Below are 20,583 nucleotides of genomic sequence, written 5' to 3'. Positions count from 1 at the left end.
TGGATAAGGCTGCTCAAATTTAACACCATTATCTTGATAAGCTTTCCCTACCACACTCCTTCCTCCTTACTCAAAGCATTACCCTTGACACAAGTAATTTTAAGGCTCTTTCTTAACACAATAATGTAACCATCCCCTGTTACAATTTGTACAAGGAATACTAAACTTTAATTAACAATATAAATAGAAGTCATTAAAGATAGAGAACAAAAGAAAAAACAAAACAAAAAACCCTAACAGTTTGTTATCCAATTTAAAAAAGAGCAGTTACAAGTTCAGCTATACATCTTGACATTCTCCACTGAGCTGGGATTATAGATAGGTGGGCACACAAAGCATCAATTCTGAGGACTTGTTTTATTAAACTACAAAATGTAAGTATATTTAAAGGCTTATTAATCTGCTCAACAAACTACATGAGGGTTAACTGCATGGCCCTTCCAAAACTGGGGATAAATCTACTCAATATTGCAACAGAATGCCTGAGCAGTTCAGCATGGTTTTGCCCTTTCTGATTTTCCCCTGAGGCTCCCAGCTTGAGATACGTGAATAGTTGTGGTCATTCATGGTGGGTGTACAATCTAGGGAGTGTCACTTCAAGACAACACAAAGAGCCAACAACAAAGGGTAAAGCTTCCCTTTCCTCAAAGCCTTCCTTCCTGTTCCCTGTCTTTTAAAAAAACAAGGCTCCGAACTTCTTCCCTCAAGGGAACTGCATACAGATGCTTTCCTCACACCTCTTCTAACAGTAGCAAAGCTCATCACACCTACAGACCAGACTCTAAAGGGCCAGACAGAATCAATAACTCCACTCTGCTTTCAAAAGAATGGGTAAGAGGACACAAACCTGAAAGGAAACACTCTCACTCTCTCTCTCCCCCCTTTCTCTCTCTCACTCTCTCTCCTTCTCTTTCCCACTAAATAGAATTCATCTCACAGTTGAAGATAACAAATACTGGGAATTAACCATACTTTTGGTTAGGTTACAACAGAACCTTCAGAAACAAAACAAACTGCGCAAGGAAGTTTTAGGCTAACAGCTCTGGAAATGTCATTTCTCCACCCCCATACATACAGCCTTATCACATAAAACAGCTGTATGCCTGCAAGAACAACTTAAAAATCACTGGTTCCCCAAAAGAACACAACTGTACAAGATAAAAACTAATTGAAAGGACCAAATCAGAAGATTTATAATGCCCTGTAGGCACGTATAAAAGCTGCTGTTCTAGCTGAGACAGGAGGCATGTAGAATGTGTAAGGAACCCAGGCTCCCCAGCTAGCTGATAATGGCTTCAGCTATCTGGAGCTAGTGGCTGTCTTATTTCACTTGACACCTTCAATTCTCGCATCAGCTACTGCAAGCAAACAGAGCCTCCCAAGAACAGTGACCCTTCCTCCCCGGTTTTCCTAACACTCTGACAAGAAGTAAATTACAACCCAACCCATTTCAGCCCCTGTAAATGTTACCTATTACTCTATTTGATTCAACTCTACATGTAAGTATAGTTGAGATAAATCTAAATTTTAGAGCTTAAAAAACCTTACCGGTTACCTGGTTTAGCCCGCAGTTTGACAGATGAAGTGTTAATGGCTAGCTCAAGGATACAGACCACGTTAGTGGCAGGACCCTGCAGCATCCAGACTTCCCATCCAGTCATCACACCGTCCTGAGCCTCCACACAGATGGGGTCCCTAGGGCTCTGCGATGGTACAGGAGCTGAGGTTGGGACTGCCACATAGTTCCAGGGTCTGAAGCAGGGAATTGTGGTCCACAGGCCATTAGAAAGCTGAGAAACCCGTGCTTCCCAAGAAGTCAGGTGGAGCAGTCCGCTGAAGGATAGGCAAGTACCCTCATCTAGATAATCGAGGTAATTCCTTCCCCCTCTGCCACAATTTAAGTAAAAACAAATAAGAAGAGGTATTTTGATTAAATACACCTGGCTAGAGAATAGGAGGCTTTTTTTCTCAAATGGGAGAGAATTTATTTAACTTTGTGAGGCTTAACTTTCATAATAATACGAAGACCCTATTAAAGTTCCATAAGTCGCCTTAATAAGGTAAATATTTAGGTTGATTTTATGAGGCTTTCAGACTTTAGTTTTGAGAATGTTAATGGTTATGAGAATTTGCATACATGATCACAATCAGAATGGTAAAATAAACCAAAGGACAAGCTGTGAAACTGGGCTTTAAAACCTGGTTTATTAAACTAGATCAGTGTTTGTCAACCTTCACTACACATGAGAATCAACTACCAACCATGTGCGTTAACCACCTCCGACGTTGAACCCGGTCAAGCCCTCCGATGACTACACCCTCAGACTTCTAGTCTTCAAGATGAGACACCAGACGCTGAGGAGCAGAGACAAGTCATATCTACTTTGTCCAAATTCCTGACCCACAGAATCCAGGGGCATTAAAAAATGGTGGTTTCAGACCACTAACTTTAGGGATGATTTGTTAAACAACAATCGTTAACTGGGACATCTGGAAAGCATTTAAAAATCCCAGTGCCTAAGGTGCACTACAGCCCAATTAAGCCAGAAACTCTGGGGGTAGGACCCAGGCATCGATTTTTAAAGCCCCCCAGGTGATTCTAATATGCAACCAAGGTTTAGAACCATGTCCAGACCCCTACTGTCCAATACAGTAGCCACCTGCAGTTTAAATTTAAACTAATGAAAATGAAATAAAATTTAAAATTCAGTTCTTTGGTTGCACTAGCCACATTTCAAGTGCTCAGTAATCATGCATGGCCAGTGGTTACCATATTGGACAGCAGATGTGTAGAACATTTCCATCATCACAGAAAATTCTATTGGACAGTCCTGGTCTAAAGCAGTGATTCTCAAAGCTTGGTCCACAGCTAACAGCATCAGCGTCCCCTGGGAACTTGTTAGAAATGCAAATTCTCAAGCCAAGCTACTGGATCAGAACCTTTTGGGAGGACTGTTTTTTTCTTTTTTCGATATTTATTTATTTGGCTGCATCGGATCTTAGTTGCAGCACATGGGCTCTTCATTGTGGCATGCGGGCTTTTTCTCTAGTTGTGGCACACGGGCTCAGTAGTTGTGGCGGGAGGGCTCAGTAGTTGCGGCATGTGAGCTTAGTTGCCCCATGCCCTGTGAGATCTTAGTTCCCTGACCAGGGATTGAACCTGCATCCCCTTCACTGGAATGCAGATTCTTAACCACTGGACCACCAGGGAAGTCCCCTGATGCACTCTTCAGTGTGAGAACCCCTGGGTTGTTCCTGTCCACACAAAATCATCTTTTCCATGACCTAGCTCATACTTACATCTGAAAATTATCAACTTTTAACTCCATTTTAATATAAGGGAATAGTTCATGTTATCATACAATTTCAAAGATGTATTTTTGTGGTAGCAAGCTTGCTTGGGAAGAAATGCCTTGCAATTAGCAAAGGATTCTTAAAAAGTTCCTTGAAGATGCTCTCAGTTATTTACAATCATTAAGAGGAACAACTTTCAGGTCCAGAAATATAGAAATATGGTTTAAAATTATGAAATTCAACAAACTACTCAATTATTAAAATTATAATTATGAAAACTATGTTGCATGACAAAATATAAATGCGAGAAAAGCAAAACACAAAATTGTAATTACAAATATTTATATTATATGGACAAGGACAAAATGAAGAAAGGGGAAAAATAAGAATAATGGATTTGTTAGGTTTGCCCAGACAATGACACCTTCCCCCTGCCCCCACCCCCCCCTTTAAATTTCTGCCATGCTTCTTATAAAACATTTTAGAGTATCTAAGGAAGCAATCTTTTTAAAAGATACAATTGTGCTTTGATGTGAAAAGTTCATTTCAAGAATGATTTGGTAAAACAGTTCTACTGCTTCATCAATGATTCACTGAATTGTTCATCTCGTAGTAAAATGAAATCAAGACTGCATTCAAGCAAATGATGAGGCTTGGACAGGTTGTCCTCCTAATTCTGAGAGTCTACAAGAATTTCTCCTCTCTACTTTTCTTTTTTTAACCTTAGATCTTACAATCAAATATAAGAATTACCCATTTTTACAATAAAATTTTAGAGATGTGAAAACTTGACATTTTTCCCATGCTTATTTAGCTTCCACATAGTTGTTGGGTGGTAAAATGCCAAATAAACTAATTTCCAAGGAAGAATTTCTCATATTGTCTTCTTATATTTGCAAATCTAAATTCCCAGAAATATTGTGTAGAGTAATCTTTGAAAAGATAGCTCTTGAATCCCATATAAATCAACTCTTGATTGTTTTAATGTGAATTTTAGCATACTCCTTTTATTGACAGCTGTGTTGTTAGTAAACTTCATTTCCTATGTTGTGAAGGTACAAAGTTCTCTTTCTGAGCGTTTCTGTATGTCTTGTTGGTTTCTCCGTTTCATTTGCCAGTAATGTTCTCCAAAGTCCTTTAAACTCTAAATAGCTCCAGGGAAGATTTGAGAAAGGGTAACTGTGGTTGAATAACTGAGAGACCTTGATGTCTTCAGAAAGCTTACTATCTGTGGAAGACTTTTTCTTATAAATTTCTTTTTTTTTTTTTTTATTTTTGTCTGTGTTGGGTCTTCGTTGCTGCACGCGGGCTTTCTCTAGTTGCGGTGAGCAGGGGCTACCTCTTTGCTGCGGTGCACGAGCTTCTCATTGTGCTGGCTTCTCTTGTTGTGGAGCACAGGTTCCAGGCGTGCGGGCTTCAGTAGTTGTGGTGCGTGGGCTCAGTAGTTGTGGCTCGCAGGCTCTAGAGTGCAGGCTCAGTAGTTGTGGCACATGGGCTTAGTTGCTCCACAGCATGTGGGATCTTCCCAGACCAGGGCTTGAACCCGTGTCCCCTACACTGGCAGGCAGATTCTTAACCACTGTGCCACCAGAGAAGGCCTATAAATTTCTTTAAAATATGAGTGCACAGCATGTGTAATTTTATTGAAAATTGGAAACAATCCAAGTTATCCACTTATCTCTAACTAGATTTTGCCAGAAGAAGCCAAGTGGTAGGATGATAAACTGGCCAGTTTGGTATCATTTTGAAAAATTTCCCCAGCCCAACAAGCATATATATTTTAAAATTAATGATGACCAAAAAAAAAAAAAAATCTCCTAACTAAAATTTTTGCAATAGTGATACAAAAACAGGATTTTTCCAATTTTTCCAGCTTTTATACTGATTACACTGATGATCTTCATTAATGTGGGTAGCTAAGAGTTGTATAAGGCAGCTACTACCTTTAATTCTAGCATTTACACGTGCTCTTAAGAAAAAGAAAAGCATTTTTATTTCTATTGTTGGAAGCTAAAAAGAAAAGGGAGTTGACAGAACTGTTTAATAATAATAATTTTTTTTAAAACAACAAAGAGAATTTACAAAATGCTTTCTGTGTGCTGGGCATTCTTGAATCTAGGCCCTAAGAACACAAAGATAAATCATATATAGTCCTTGTCCTAGAGAAAGCCCAAAATCTATACATTTGAGATTTAACATAAAAGACAGACACCAACACCAACAAAACTATGCACTAAAAAAAAAAAAAAAAAAAAGACCGACTATATAGAGGAAACTATCATTAGTGTCCTCAGAAAGACACAGAAAATACCACAACCAGAAAACAAGCATAGGATGCTATTTTAAAAAAAAAAGACTGAAAGAGTTCTTGGAAATTAAAAATATGATAAAAATTAAACATAAGCTTGAAAGATAAAGTGGATGAAATCTCCCAGAAGGTTGAATAAAAACAAGAGATAAAAAGTAGAAAGGAAAAATAAAGTAATTAGAGGACCAGTTCAGGAAACCCCATGTCCAAATAAGTGTTCCAGAAAAGAACTGAGTAAATTTAAAAAAGTGTTTGCTAATGAATTAATTCAATAAGTTTTTTTTCAGAACTGAAGGATGCAAGTTTCCAGGTCCAAAACGCCCACCATTGTGATTTCACAAAAATGGGGACGAAAATATTCTATAGGATTCCAGAAAGGGAAAATCTAGGTCACGTCAAAAGGATTAGAAATCCAAATAGCTTTGGACTTCTCAAGAGAAACACTGGAAGCTAGAAGACATTAAAGCAACAATATCTTCAAAATAGAATTTGATACCCATCCAAACTATTAACGAGGCAAGTGGGTGGAATGAAGATATTTTCATGGTTTCAAAAACCCTTACTTCCCAAACATTCTTTCTCAGGAAGCTACCAAAGGATATGCTCTACAAAATTGAGGCAGCAAACCAAGAAAGAAAAAGGAAACAGAAAAACAGATTCCACACAGAAGAGAAATAAAAGGAATTCTCAGAATGATGTGACAGGAACCCCCAGGATGACAGCTACATCAGGCAGAGAAGGTTACCAGTTCATAAAGGAACATGTTAGAAGGGTCAAGGAGAAATGTCTCTAAGAAGATGAAATCAAGAGAGCACTTGATATATCCGAATGTCTTGAACGGAGATGTGGGCAAGGGACAGATAATTGAAATGTTGAATTAAGGGTAAGTACGTAAAAAAGAAGCAAATTAGAGAGAAAGGGAAAAAATAAAAACAATTATTAACTCCAGGGAAAGCAAAAAGTTTTGTATGATAGGAGAAATCATGGAAGAATACATGGCTCAACTGTAAATAATGTTCTATACAGTCATTTAAATAATGGAAACACTAAATATTGATACATTATATAACTATATTGGGAAAATGGGGGATGGGGAGAATTCGGGGATGGGGTGAGAATAAGGCACAGAAAGAGAACAGAGAGAACGAATTAAAAACTAGCACTACCAGCATGTTACTCAGAAATATGGAGGGAAATTCCAAAAGAATAAGCTAAAATCACTATATGTGACTGCTTCTGGGACTAAAAATGAAGAGGATTCTTCTTTTTAAACCACAGCCTTTATAAATTATAAAACGACTTCACACTTCAAACTATTACACTGATTTTAAAATATATATACAAATATATGTATGCAGAACCCAACCTCTTAGCCACTAAACTTGTATTTTTCAAATTATAAACTTGTGACCATTTAGCGGGTTGTGAAATTAATTCTGTAAGTCACAACCATCATTTCTAAAATGAATTAAAACAGAAGCAGGTAGGGCTTCCCTGGTGGCTCAGTGGTTAAGAATCCTCCTGCCAATGCAGGGGACACAGGTTTGAGCCATGGTCCAGGAAGATCCCACATGCCGCGGAGCAACTAAGCCCGTGTGCCACAACTACGGAGCCTGCGCTCTAGAGCCCTCGAGCCACAATTACTGAAGACTGCGCGCCACGAGCCAGTGCTCCACAATGAGAAAAGCCACCGCAATGAGAAGCCCATACGGTGCAATGAAGAGTAGCCCCTGCTCGCCACAACTAGGGAAAGCCCGTGCAGCAACGAAGACCCAACGCAGCCAAAAATAAATAAATAAAAATAAAGTTCCCTTTAAAAAAAAAAGGTGGTATTAAACAACAGAGATTGCACATAGTAAATTTTTTCATGAACCTTCATATGTGTACACACAACAGTGCATAATGTAAAATGTTCAACTGTGAACAAAATAATTTTTAAATCACTATCTACACAGCATTATAATTACTTTTAGTCCTGTTTTTTAAAGAGAGATGACAATCTATCTTTATTGTAAAACAAAGAAATGGAAAATGTTGACAGCTAATGAAAATATTCCATTATAACACTCTTTAAAATGCCACTGATATCATGCATGAAGAATGCTCACTCCTATATTATTGAAATCTAAATACTCTGCTTTCTTACAATCAACTTTGTAATATTTGAACCAGAGAGAAGAGTAACAACACAGAAAACACAATAAAACTCAAAGTCAATCAGGTAATGTGGAATATTACTGCTTCTTAGGTGATGGATCTTTTTCATTTTATATGATTTTAACTAATTTTTAAATTTCCGGTCTACGGATATACTTGAGCAGAAGGGACCATCCTAGAAGACTTTGGAATAGCAGCGGAAGCCAGCCTGGTAGAATAAACAATCAAACACTTGCAACATATAATGCATACACTAGAAAGTATAGATGCAGTCGACCAAGATGTAGCTTTCTTCCACTGACCCACCCTCATATACTTTAAAAGCTACACTGCCCACCTTGCAGTATGGAAAAATTGGGCAAGTTAAAACTTTGATGCTCTTTTACTAAAACCCTAAATTTAGTCCAATTTTTCTTTTAACTTAGCTAGGTTATATTGATATATGCACATTGCTTTGGATGCTTACCCTACAATTCACTTACTTTAAAATGATTTAAAGTAAGAACAAAAATCTCTGCAGAAAGCAAGTTCCATTATACTTTCACGATAAAGCTTCACTTCTTAAAAGTTATAAAGATCAGATTTATATACACATGGGTATGTATATTTTTAAAACCACTACTACCACCCATACTGGATACTAAAAAAATTAAAATAAAAAATGAAGGAGTCAATATACTGGTATTTAATTATAGAAAAGATATTTGTGGGAAAAAAAAAAATATATATATATAATGTGTGTGTGTGTATTTGAAAATATGCATGAGAAGTTAATGACTGTGGTTACCTTTTTTTGGAGAGGTGAGGGGATGGGAAGAGGAGGGATGACAGCCAGGGTGAGAGGAAGGCTTTGCACTGTACATCTGGTTATACTTTGATTTTAAAACTATTACCTATTTTGGCAAATTAGGGGTTCTCATTCTATTCCCCCTTCATGAACTGCCTGGCTTCCGCACCCTATTCCACATCTTGCACGCACGCACACACAATCACCCAGAAGTAATTTGAGGCAGGTATGCTTTCACTTTGACAAAAGACTTTCTCCCGATCTTGAAAAAGTGAACCTGTACTCTTAGCACCCACGTGACAGGCACAAATGCCACCTGTCTTTGCAGGATGCCAGGACCCCGGGTCACATCCACAGCCCCTCCTCAGCACTCCCATCACACTGCAAACCATCACACTGCAGACATTTGCTGAGGGCCTGCTATGTGCCAGATGCTGTTTGGAAGCATGGGACACAAAAGTCAGTAGGACAAGGTACCTGCCTTCCCAGATCTCAGAGCCTCAAGGAGAGGAGAGGAGACAGAAGAGCAAACAGGTAATTTCCAAATGATACGGTATATATAGTGGGAAAAGTGTAATCTACATAATCCACCACATTATATTTTAATTATTTTTTCCCGTTTTCCCACGTCTCTCAAAGGTGAGAGTCTCTGGCACAGGCAATGGGTCCATAGTGATCTTTGGATCCCCTGAGCTAAGCATGGTACCTGCATGATCTGAACTTCATAAATGTCTCCTGCATGGTAATGCAATGGTATTTTAAGAAATACATTCATATATGTCTTAATGTTTCAGAATGGTGATTGATAAACACATCAACTATTAACCTGGACCTCTGTCGTGTATTATAATCTTAGAATTTCAGAACCAAAACAAACATCTTTAACCTCAGAAGACCTGTGATCTTTTAGACCTTAACATGTAGTTTTGGCTTTGATTCCATAAAAGGGGAAAATTACGAAAGCTAAGCCTATCTGTTTCTTTTCCTGGAAACCAATGCACTCTTGTTTTTACTGGTAGGAGTGGAAGCTTTCACCCAGTAACTTAAAATTCCAACCATGGTTAATACATTTGTAATTTCTTGCAATATTCAGAAAAAAAAGTGATTTTCAATTTGACACAGGTTTGCCAATATTAATTTAAAACTTCTTACACTTCAAACCTTGGACTTATAGGTAAGAAAAATAATAGTCTTGCCTTGCTCTGAGCTCTATCCAAAACAAATGATAGAAATGAATTGGAAACGTAACACGAAGCATCGTTGCAATTAATCAACCCAGAACCCAAGGGAGGAGCTGTTTCTATTTTTAAATGCACTGTTGCTTTAAGGGAAGACCCACTGGAGAAACATAAAACCAAGCTGCATAATGAAAATCAAAATGCATTTGGTGTCTCCCTCCTTGCAAAGACAGTAATCCTAACCTGCAAGCAGCACTGCTGTGTTCACTCCTCCCAGTTGTCTGTAAACTGAATGACAGGTACCCAGGCAGAATCCCACAGAAAGGGCCCATCCACCACTCAAAGAATCATATCTGTCAGGAGGTCAGAACAAGAGAACACCCATGTTTCAGTGCTATTATTATAGTTCCAGATAAGGGGCTATGCCAAGAAGCAAGCAGATGGATAAATCCGCAAGTCACCCTTCAAATCATTACTTAAAAGATGCTGATTAGTAACCACAGTGGTGGCCCTAAAAATGATCAATTGATTATTTAGCAGTTCCAACCGTCTACAGTTGTAATCCAAATTCCACCACACTAAATCTGTGTCTGCCCACAAATGACAAAGCTTCATTTCATTAAATAGTAGCTAACAGTTAACACTCCTGATGGTTAAGAGTGACAAGGAGCAGGTGTCAAACCAGCAAGGGAAACAGAAGCCACAGCTACATAAAAGGAGTTAACATTCTACCTGTTTCCTAGACTGCTTTGAAGACTCTGACCCAGCAGAATTTTTTTCTCAAACAATATTCAGTTTGGGGGGCAGGGGGGAGGGAAATGTTGGTGATGTGGGTGACTAATTTAATCTGTAAATATCTTAATTTACTCAATGAGTTTACTTACTATCACCAAGAAATATACAACTACATTGCTATAAATGTATCTAAAAATCCTATAAATATCTAAAATGTATCTAAAAACATTATTCAAGGATACATCCATTACTGAAAAGTATTTAACGTATTTTCAATGCAACTTAGCTATTTACAATCACCATAACAATCTGCTACAGGAAGCAGAATGTTTGCACATTGGATAAAAATTTCTAGCCTCAGCACAAAAAGCAAAGACTCCCCAAACTTACCTCCTGATAATTTCTTCCCCCAAATTTAGTAAAACTATGCCTGAACACCACATGATTATATAATGAAGGCAGTTGCTTCCTTTAGCAATAAAGTAACAAACCCTACCTTCAGAGTCTCTCTTCAGTGAAAAAAATCTCTGAAGAACAACAACAACAACAACAAAATCACTAAATTGTAACACATCAATCAACAGGTGACTTTTAGAAACACAAACTCGCGTCAGAGAGGAATTAATTTTGTCAAATCTCCCTGGTTTCTCTTTCCTATTTTTACAAGCTACCGCATTGCTACACTAAATGAATTCCAACCGTTTTCTTCTCAGGGGCTTACCAAAAAAATGCCAAATATTCAAATTATTTTAGGGCATTTTCCCATACTGTTGCGTGGAATAGAGCAGAATTAATAAGGATCCAACAGTTACCACTTTTCAAATGCAAATGTTGCCATCTAGTAAATGCAGCCCCTTTTAAACATCCCCCCAGTGTCTACACAGCTCCGGGCACTACTTTTGTTTCCTTGAAAATCGAAATTCGCGCATTACATTCAGGCATTATCTCAACCCAGCACCAACAAAAAAATAGATCTTAAATGGTCCAGGCCTGAGCCTGCATCGTACAAAACTGTTCTGCTTTATTGTGGGGGGATGTTCCCTCCCACCCCCCATTTTACATACAAAGTTCCTTAACAATTCTGCCAAATAAAGCAAACAGTGCAGTGGTGGAAACAACCAGGGGCACTGGGTTCCACGAACCAGGCCTTGGGGTGGTCACTTGCTCGCCTCAGGCCTCAGTTTTCTCATCTGTAAAATGTGGCTATTGGACTAATCATCTCTAGGGTCCCATCCGGCCCCCTCCGGGTGCCTCGAAGCCGGCCGGGGACACAGCGGACTGGTCCTGGTTCAGGCCAGGGTGCCCTGCCTGATGCCTCTCTAGATGGGAGGGGACAAGGGGGAGGGGGGCAGAGGGAAGAGAGAGAGGAACTTGGACTTGCAACAGCTTCAGACAGGAGCGTGCGACAAACTTGAAGCCGTCCTCCTAACAATAGGCAAGAGCACTCCCATTTTCCTGGCTCAAACTTGCAGGAGGCGGCGGGGCTGCACCCTCCTGCCCGCCCTCTCGGCACCCGCTTTACCTTTCTCCCTGCTTGGTGTTAGAAGGAGGAGGGTGCAGGACCGTTTGATTCCCTTCCATCTCCACCACGCACTTGGTGTTCAGTTCCAGTTCTGAAAGCAAAAGGGAAAACGAACGTTGCCAAGCCGAGCATCCGTGCCCGCAGCCCGCCTCTGCGCGCCGCGCGGGACTCCCCGGGAGGCGGCCGAGATCGGAGCCGGGAGCCGGCGCACCGGGTCCCCGCGGCCGGTGCGGGCGCCGCCTCCGCCCCGGCGCCCCGGATCCGGCTCCGCTCCCGCCGCCCAAGCCCCGCGGCCCCGCAGTTTCCAAAGTTGCCCCCGCCCTCATCCCGACCACAAACGAAAACGAGCGGAAAGCTCCTCACCTCGTCGGTTCAGGGGCCGGACCCGGACGGCAACTTTTACCTTGGTATCCGACATGTTGGCGGCGCCCGCTCGGCCCCAGGCGGCCCTTCACGCGCGGCGCCGCCGCAGCCGCAGCCGCGCGCCCCCCGAGCGCGGCCGCCGCCGCCGCTGCTCCGCCGTGTGCTCCGTAAGGCAGCGCCGAGGCGCGCGGGCCATCCCGGGGGAGCGCGACGCGGGGCACGGCCGCGGCCCGGGGAGGGGCGGGCGCGCGGGCGGGCGCGCGGGGCGGGGCGCGGCGGCGGCGGCGGGCGGGGAGGAGGCCGCGCCGCCCGGGCCCAGGCGCCGCTCTAGCCGCGCCGGCCCAGCCGACCGCAGAGCGCCGCGGCCCCTCGCGGCCGCCCCGGGCCTGGCCGCGCCGCCATCTTCCGCGCCTCGCCGCGCCCGCGCCCCCGCGCCTCGGGGAGGCCCGGCCCGGCGGCGCGCGGCACCCAGCGGAACCCAGAGGGGACGGCGAGCGGCGCGGCGCTGGGGGCCGCTGCAGTCCGGGGCGGGGCGCCCGGTTTCCCCGGGCCCGGCCTGCACCCGCGCCGGCGGGGACCCCACGGGCACCGCCTTGAACTCGAGTCACCTTGTGGGGCCGCTGTCACCGCAGCCCCAGAGCTCTTGGGCGTGCCGGGTGGGCAGGCCTTACCCACGGAATGAAATACGCCTCAACCGAAATGCCAGCACGCCGCCCCCTCCGCCCGCCCGGCACCGCACGGAGCGCGCAGCTGCATTTTCAGATGCGTGTGGTGAACCGAGGCTAGAAATCAATCTGTGCCTCTGCCACCGAAAGAGTGTGTGTTTGCAAAGACTGCTCTCGCTTCCTTCCCCTGCCCGTGCGCTTTTCTTGCGGGAGAGCTGTCAAGTGGGCTGGAGGGTCATTCACTCTTACATAAGAATTTAATGGCCGTGGATTCCGTCGTCCTGCCAAAGGCCCACCTCGCTGCCAGGGCGGAACCGGGGGAATCTGATTTCTTCTATGCGGTTCAACGAGTGCTTCTTGGGCGCTTACTGGGAGCCGGGCATGTTGAAGCGTACCCAAGTCTAAAATCCCGAGTTTAGATCTGGGGAAATCTTTCCAATTTGCTTAAGTGTAGAAATTCAGTCATTCACAAGGTCACTGGAAGTTGTATTGGGGGCCAACTGTGTGCAAAGCGCTGTGGAGGACACACAAAAACATGAATAAAGTCATGTATCCTGTGCTACAGACACACTCTGTGGCGGGAAAAACAGCACCGAGTCAGGTATGACTAGACTGCTGGCAGGTGCTGTGAGGTTTAATTCTGTCTCCAACAGGTGCCAAGTATGGGCTTGACACCATCACCTTCTCTGTCATATCATGAAAGCCTTGAATACCTAAGAAATTTCAACTTTATTCCAATGGGAACTGAATGAAGGCTTTGGTCTTGGAGCCCAGGACTGCCTCTTTGGGGTGTTTTTTTGTTTGGTTGGTTTGGTTTGTTTTTGGCTTCGCAGCGCACTTGCCCTCGGCAGTGAAAGTGGGGAGTCCTAACCACTGGACCGCCAGGGAATTCCTAGGACTGACTCTTAAAAGAATATCATCTAGATAAGAGGTGATGATGGCTAGAGCAAAGCCAGTGGTAGTGCAGATGGAACACTAAGAGCAGAGGCAGGACTTACTGTGGAGATAAGAGTGAAATGACTTAGCAACCACTGGGATGTGAGAATTGAGGGTTGCAGCTGACTGGAGAGGGTCTGGGAGGATGATCACCCATAACACACCATACACAGATAAGAATAGGTCTTCAGGTGAGAGGGCCATGATTAATTTGGTGTTGCTGGTTAAATAGTTTCCACTGTTTTTTGTTTTGTTTGTTTTTTGGTTTCGCTGTGTCTTAGTTGTGGCAGGTGGGCTGCTTAGTTGTGGCGTGCAGACTCTTCATTGCAGCGTGCACGTGGGATCTAGTTCACTGACCCGGGATCGAACCCCAGCCCCCTGCATTGGGAGTGAGGAGTCTTAAGTACTGTGCCATCAGGGAAGTCCCCCTTTTTTTTTTTTTTTTTTTTTTTGCTGAGTGGTCCTTCTGTTTTTCACCTTTCCCAACCCTCTCCAACTTTAAAGACCCAGATTAGTCCTCACCTCTTCTAAGAACCGTTTCTTCTTCAAAACAGTTTTAGCCTTAACTCATTTGAAATTACATCTTTTTAGGCTGGGAATGTGCCTTTTGGGGTCTTCTGAACCCTTCTACAACCTCCCCCAAAGTGGTCATCCCTCTGCTTGCGTATGTTTGCTGGCAGAGTGCTCACTAGTGGATGGCTCTAAAATTCCACAGTTAGACAAGGGCTCTGTGAAGAATCAAATTTGCCTCCCTGTAAATTCCAGCTGTTGATTTTAGTGCTGCCACCTAGAGCTTCCCCACTCCGAGTCAACCTCCTCTTCTACATGACAGCCCTTCGTGAAGATACATGATAGATGGCTCTCACATTCTTCTGAAGAATATGCTGTTCTGGTTATATAACACATCCTCCCCCGGAATCAGCAGCTTAAAACAATTTGGGAAGGGCTCATCTGGTTCAATCATGAGATTGCAGAGATTGCAGTCAGATGGGAGCTGGAATTGGCGGGGGGCGGAGCACGGGGAGTTGGAACAGCTGGAACAGGACAGGTGTTTCTCTTTCTCTAGGTACTATACGGTCTTTCTGCATGGGCGGGCTTGAGCCTCCTTGCAGCATGGTGGTTAGGTTCTATGCATGAGCATTTTAAGAGTACCAATGTAAGCTCTTTCAGCTTTTATGACCTTACCTTAGAAATTCTGTAGTGTCACGTCTGTAGTCTCACAAGCCCTCTCCAATCCCAGGAGAGAACTATAGTCCCCTTATCTCAGTGGGGGAAATGTCACAGTTAATCTTGTAAGATCATGTGAGGTGGGAGACATCTGTTGCAGCCCTTTTTGGAAAATACACTTTGCCACATAATGCATTCTCTCAACTGTCCTGGGTATCCTCCTATAAAAGTATATTATGATAGAGTAAGGCTTAGGAATTAGATGGGCTGTATTTGAATCTTGTCTCATGCGTAGCCTGGAACAAGTTTTGAACTCCCCACTGCACCCCACCCCCCATCTTCAACTGGTTCATGAGTAAATGGGGAATCTGAACTTCTACCCCACAGGATGGAGACACCTTTCTGAGTAAATGCCTAGCATACAATGTTCCACTTTTTCTGAGAACTGCTGTTCCCTCTCCCCCAACACCCCACCCCTTGGCTTCTGGGCCTCAGCTACCATGTTTGTACTACATAGCCCCACATTCCTGATACAGTTCATTGGACCCCAAGGGCTATTCCTGCCACAAGCTGGATCTACCAGATTCTTCCCCCTGGAAATCTGGGCTTGGGATTCATAAGGTTGTGACTGAGGGTGTGACCCTTGGAATCAAACTATCTGGCTTGAATCCTGAACCTTCCTTTTCTGAGCAAGAAAATCTGTATTAACTATTCTGGACATCAGTTTCCTTATTTGAGAAATAGGATGGTGGTGATTGATGATGGAAAAAGTCCCTACTTCATAGGGTTGCTATGAGGATAAGATGAGTTAATACCGGTGAAACTCTCATCACAGCATTGTAAGTGGAAGCTGGCACCCCCTGAAGTCAGCCTGAGGGCTGTGGAGAGGCTGTATTCTTCATGCTCACAGGGAGGCCTGGAACACTGCTCTGAAAAAGAAGAATTAAGAAGCCGTTGTGAAGGATACTTAGGGAAGTGAGAACTGTTTGGGTTTGAGTTTTCAGGTTTTTGAAAACCTTCCAGGTCCTGCTTCTAGTCTCTATCAAGGCTGAGCTCCATTCCTGCTCCTAGATGCCACAGTGATAATAGAATTAACCTGGGAAAAGTGCCAGTGGGACTGAAAAGACAAGAAGATGCTCATAGAGCAGTAGCAATGGTATTTTGTCAGCTTGGAGAATGTCGATAAATGACGCAAAATACTGCTGACATTGCCCTTCATCCACGAGTCCCTTTAGAAGGGGAATATGTAGAGTTGGGCATAGATTATAAACACGATGAAGAATGAAAGACAGCACAGTGCAGGGAGTGAAAGCATGCACTCTGGGGTCATGCAACCGGGGTTCAAATTCCAGCTCTGCCACGTGCAAGTGGCAATCCCTCAAAAGTACAAATTAGCCACTCAAGTCCACAAAGGGAACCTGTTGTCCTGCCACCGTTGGCTCTTCAGGCTGATTTGCTATGAAGGGATGGTGGGGGGGGGGTGCATCCCCAAGGCCCTTCTATGGAAAGAAGGTCCCAAAGGGTGGGGAGGGGAGCTTGTGAGAACCCCAACTTCAGACATTTGGCAAGCAGAAATCCCAGTGGTTATCCATCTAAGAAGGTGCTACAGGCTGTAGACCAGGGATTTTAACTGGATGGACTTCTTAAGAAGAATCTGGACACTTCTAATGCACCCAGGCTCAGTTTTTTGTTTTGTTTTGTTTTTCTTATCTCTCTCTACTAAATTGAAGTAAGCAGGAAAAAAAAAAAAAAAAAAAAGCTAATAAAAGGATGGACGTGCTTTTTCTCCAGCAGCAAGGGGAGTTCTGGGAACCAAACAGACAGTGTGGCATTCTGGAGTCAGTTTGAGGAAAAAGAAGCTCAGGGAAGAACAAGGCAGCTTGTTGAGGTCACGGGCCTGCTGTGTAGAAGTAAAGCCTCATCAGAGAGCTGACCTAGACTGAGAAGATCCTGGTCGTGGACCTGAGCTATGGACAGGCTGTGGGGGGCTTCCCTGACAGCACGGCGCGGCCGGATGTTCTTTTCAACCGTCTCTACAATCCCCAAAGTTCAGCTGAAGCAACGAATGCAGCTGCTGCACCCACGAGCCACGAGACGCCCACCCCCACCCTCTCCGGTCTGTGCACTTTACACATATGCTCTCCTTTAGGAAGAGCTGGTTCACAGGACTGTACTCTAGAAACCGGAAATGCCATGGGTTCTGAAGATCCAACAGACACCTGATCAACAAACATCCCGGAGACTCTGGAATCATCCGATTTCAAGCTATTTCAGCCGGAAGGGGGCTTCCAGGCCGATGTAAAAACTGCTAATGGCTTAAGTCTACAGAGGATCAAAGAGTAATGATGGCGCAGGCAAATACTTAAATAAGAGGCTTTCTATAAATCTACTTTAACAACGGTATCCGTCAGCCTAGGCTAAGTTACGCCATGGTAACACAACAACCTTCGAATCTCAGTGGCTTATAAAAACAAGGCTTTATGCCTCACTCATGTGACTTGTCCATCACAGCCTGGCTGTGGCTCTGCTCCAGTCATTTTCATTTCCACTCCCAGGCCAATGAAACAGCCCTGAGCCGGGACAATGCCAGTTTTGTGGCAGAAGGAAAGGAAAAGATGGCAGACCACACAATGGCTCTTCAGGCTTTTGCTCGGAAATGATGCATATCACTTCTCAATTGTCATTGGCCAAAGCAAGTCACATGGTCAAGGCTAGCATTGATGGGGCAGGGGAGTAATTCTCCCCCAAGGTGGGTGTGATGTTGTCATATAATAAGAAATATATATGCATCCAACTTTAAACTTATAAAAAGCACACATAAATTAACATCTCCATTCATGCACCTTCTCCTGCATTTTGGATTATTAAACCCAGGAAGGATTCCCAGAATGTTGATTACCAGATAGGAATGTATTTATACCTGGTGAAAAATTGCTTCCCAAAAGAAATGTATAAAACATGTATTGCCATCAATATAAAAGTGTGGCCATTCTAATGCACCTTTTGTGTTATCGTTTTCTATCAAAAATGCAAAATGGGGCTTCCCTGGTGGCGCAGTGGTTGAGAGTCTGCCTGCCAATGCAGGGGACACGGGTTCGAGCCCTGGTCTGGGAAGATCCCACATGCCGTGGAGCAATTAAGCCCGTGAGCCACAATTGCTGAGCCTGCGCGTCTGGAGCCTGTGCTCCGCAACAAGAGAGGCCGCGATAGTGAGAGGCCCGCGCACCGCGATGAAGAGTGCCCCCCCCCCCTTGCCGCAACTAGAGAAAGCCCTCGCAGAGAAACGAAGACCCAACACAGCCATAAATTAAAAAAAAAAAAAAAGCAAAATGATTTTTTTAAAAAGAAATATATATTTTGGTGTTCATCGTGGTTCCTGAGTCACAGCTCCTAAAACTCTTGTAATTACGTAAGTGATTAGAGCATAGGACCATCTTTCACTATACTATTTGGTTTTAATCCTTCATTCCTGAAATAGCTCCAGAGCATTAAAGGGGAAACGAGGTGATTTTTGTAAAGATAACCACAGGATGAGGGCTGGTTGCCAGGGAAACTGACCATGTGCTTACAAGGTTGGGACTTAAAGCTCACCTACCCCCACCACCCCTATCTCAGAGGAGGGGAGAGGGGCTGGAGGTTGAATCAAACACGAAGATGGGGTTTGGGAAGCTTCCAGGATTATGAACACATAGAGGCGCTGGGAGCGTAGTGTACCTGTGGAGGGCATGGAATCTCTGTGCCGCTTCCCACACACCTCCCTTCCACCCGGCTAACTGAGTTGTATCCTTTTATAATCAACAAGTAATCTAGTACATAAACTGTTTTCCTTAGTTCTGTGAGCTGCTCTCCAAATTATTGAACAGTGGAGGGGGTCATGAGAACATGTAGGATGACCTGGACTTGGTATTGATATCTGAGGTGGGAAGGGAGAGCAGTCTTGTGGGACTGAGCCCTTAACCTGTGGGATCTGAAACTACATCCAGGTGGGTAGTGTCAGAAATGAGTTAGACTTTAGGAAACCCAGTTGGTGTCTCCTGAAAACTGGAGAACTGCTTGGTAAGGGGGAAAACCCCACACATTTGGAGTGCAGATGGATTCAGTGAGTAGTGGGTAGATGGAAAACAAAGTGAGTTTTTTCCTTAGAGAAGGGCTCCAAACCATCTACCACAATAATATTTATATCTCACAATAGCTCACAGTAACGAATATTTATTCAACATTGACTACTTCCCAAGCACAGTTTTATTATTTAATTCTCGCAATAACTCTCTGAGGTACACACTATTATTATTATCCTTCATTATATGATAGGTAAAAAATAAAGAGAAAATTTAGGTAACTTGTTCAAGGTCAAATATCTGGGAAGTGGTGGCCTTGGGATTTCAATGCACATACAAATTGGAACATGCATGTGAGTGATTTTCCTAAGAAGGATAGTAGATTTGCCCTGACACACCTATATTTTTCTGGCACAAAAGAATAAGATAGGCAATATAAATAATAGTCTGTTACTATTATGCTTTACAGTTTAATGCGTTATGCAGCTTCCATAAAAGAGTCATAAAATACTATGGGAGATAGAAGAGAAAAGTGGGTTATGATGGGGCATTATTAGTAACATTATCAGTAATAATGTTCAGTCAGGACAATGCTCTTGTCAATGAACAAGCACTGATACATTTGTTTGAAAAAAAAGCAACAATTTTCTTTTAGTCAAATTAATATCAAGACAGACTGAAGACAGTGAGAATTCCATGGGAAATTAGCAAACTAATCTTGTCTGGAGTCAGTTAAAGGCATCTGCAATCCATTGGTTTGATTGTTTGTCTCCCTCTTGGATTGTGAGCTCCTTAAGGAATTAGAATCTATGAAGTGATGGGCACTTCAAAGGAACCCAGTAAAAGGTAGATATTTTTATTCTTACTGTTGTTCAAGATGGTAGAAAACTTGCCCTGCTCATCTGAATATGGCTAGCCCATGGCACAGAACCTGACACCCAGTATCTTCTCAGGGGTGTCCATTGAATGAATGAATTGAGTAGTGGGATCTCTGTCCTTTGCAAAATAGCATGGAAGTAAATGCACAGGTTATCATGATGTTTTTAAATTCTTTTCCCTTCAGAGGCTGTGACACATTCTTGTGAACGTTCTCAGCGCTGTCAGGTCTTCATTTGTCACCTGGTCCTGGGATTTTCCAGCTGGAAAGGATCTGAGAGATCATTTAATCCAATTACTGCCTTAGAAAAACTGGCACCTGAGACATTAGGTGGTGTGACTGAAGTCACACAGCCGGTCAGTAACGAAGCCAGGAAGATGGGCTTGATTTTTTTTTTTTTTCCAGTTCTATTGAGAAATAATTGACATACATCACTGTATAAGTTTAAGGTGTACCGCATGATGGTTTGGTTTACATGTATTGTGAAATGATTATCACAACAGCTTCCGCGAACATCCATCTTCTCATATAAATAC

The 20,583-nt window shown here is 43.2% G+C and overlaps 1 protein-coding gene across 1 annotated transcript in view; it reads right to left on the bottom strand.

The window, feature by feature from the left end:
- The window catches only part of KIF13A (kinesin family member 13A), a 215,165-nt gene extending 202,726 nt beyond the window's left edge, over window positions 1–12,439 (bottom strand). The window contains 2 exon segments of the mRNA XM_068557132.1: window positions 11,982–12,072; window positions 12,345–12,439. Of these exon segments, the coding sequence (XP_068413233.1) occupies window positions 11,982–12,072; window positions 12,345–12,399 (146 nt within the window). The 5' untranslated portion in view covers window positions 12,400–12,439.
- Between the last annotated feature and the right edge of the window lie 8,144 nt (window positions 12,440–20,583).

The sequence above is a fragment of the Eschrichtius robustus genome, chromosome 12 (genome assembly GCF_028021215.1).
Source record: "Eschrichtius robustus isolate mEscRob2 chromosome 12, mEscRob2.pri, whole genome shotgun sequence".
Lineage (NCBI taxonomy): Eukaryota > Metazoa > Chordata > Mammalia > Artiodactyla > Eschrichtiidae > Eschrichtius > Eschrichtius robustus.
This window is presented reverse-complemented; position numbering and strand designations above follow the sequence as displayed.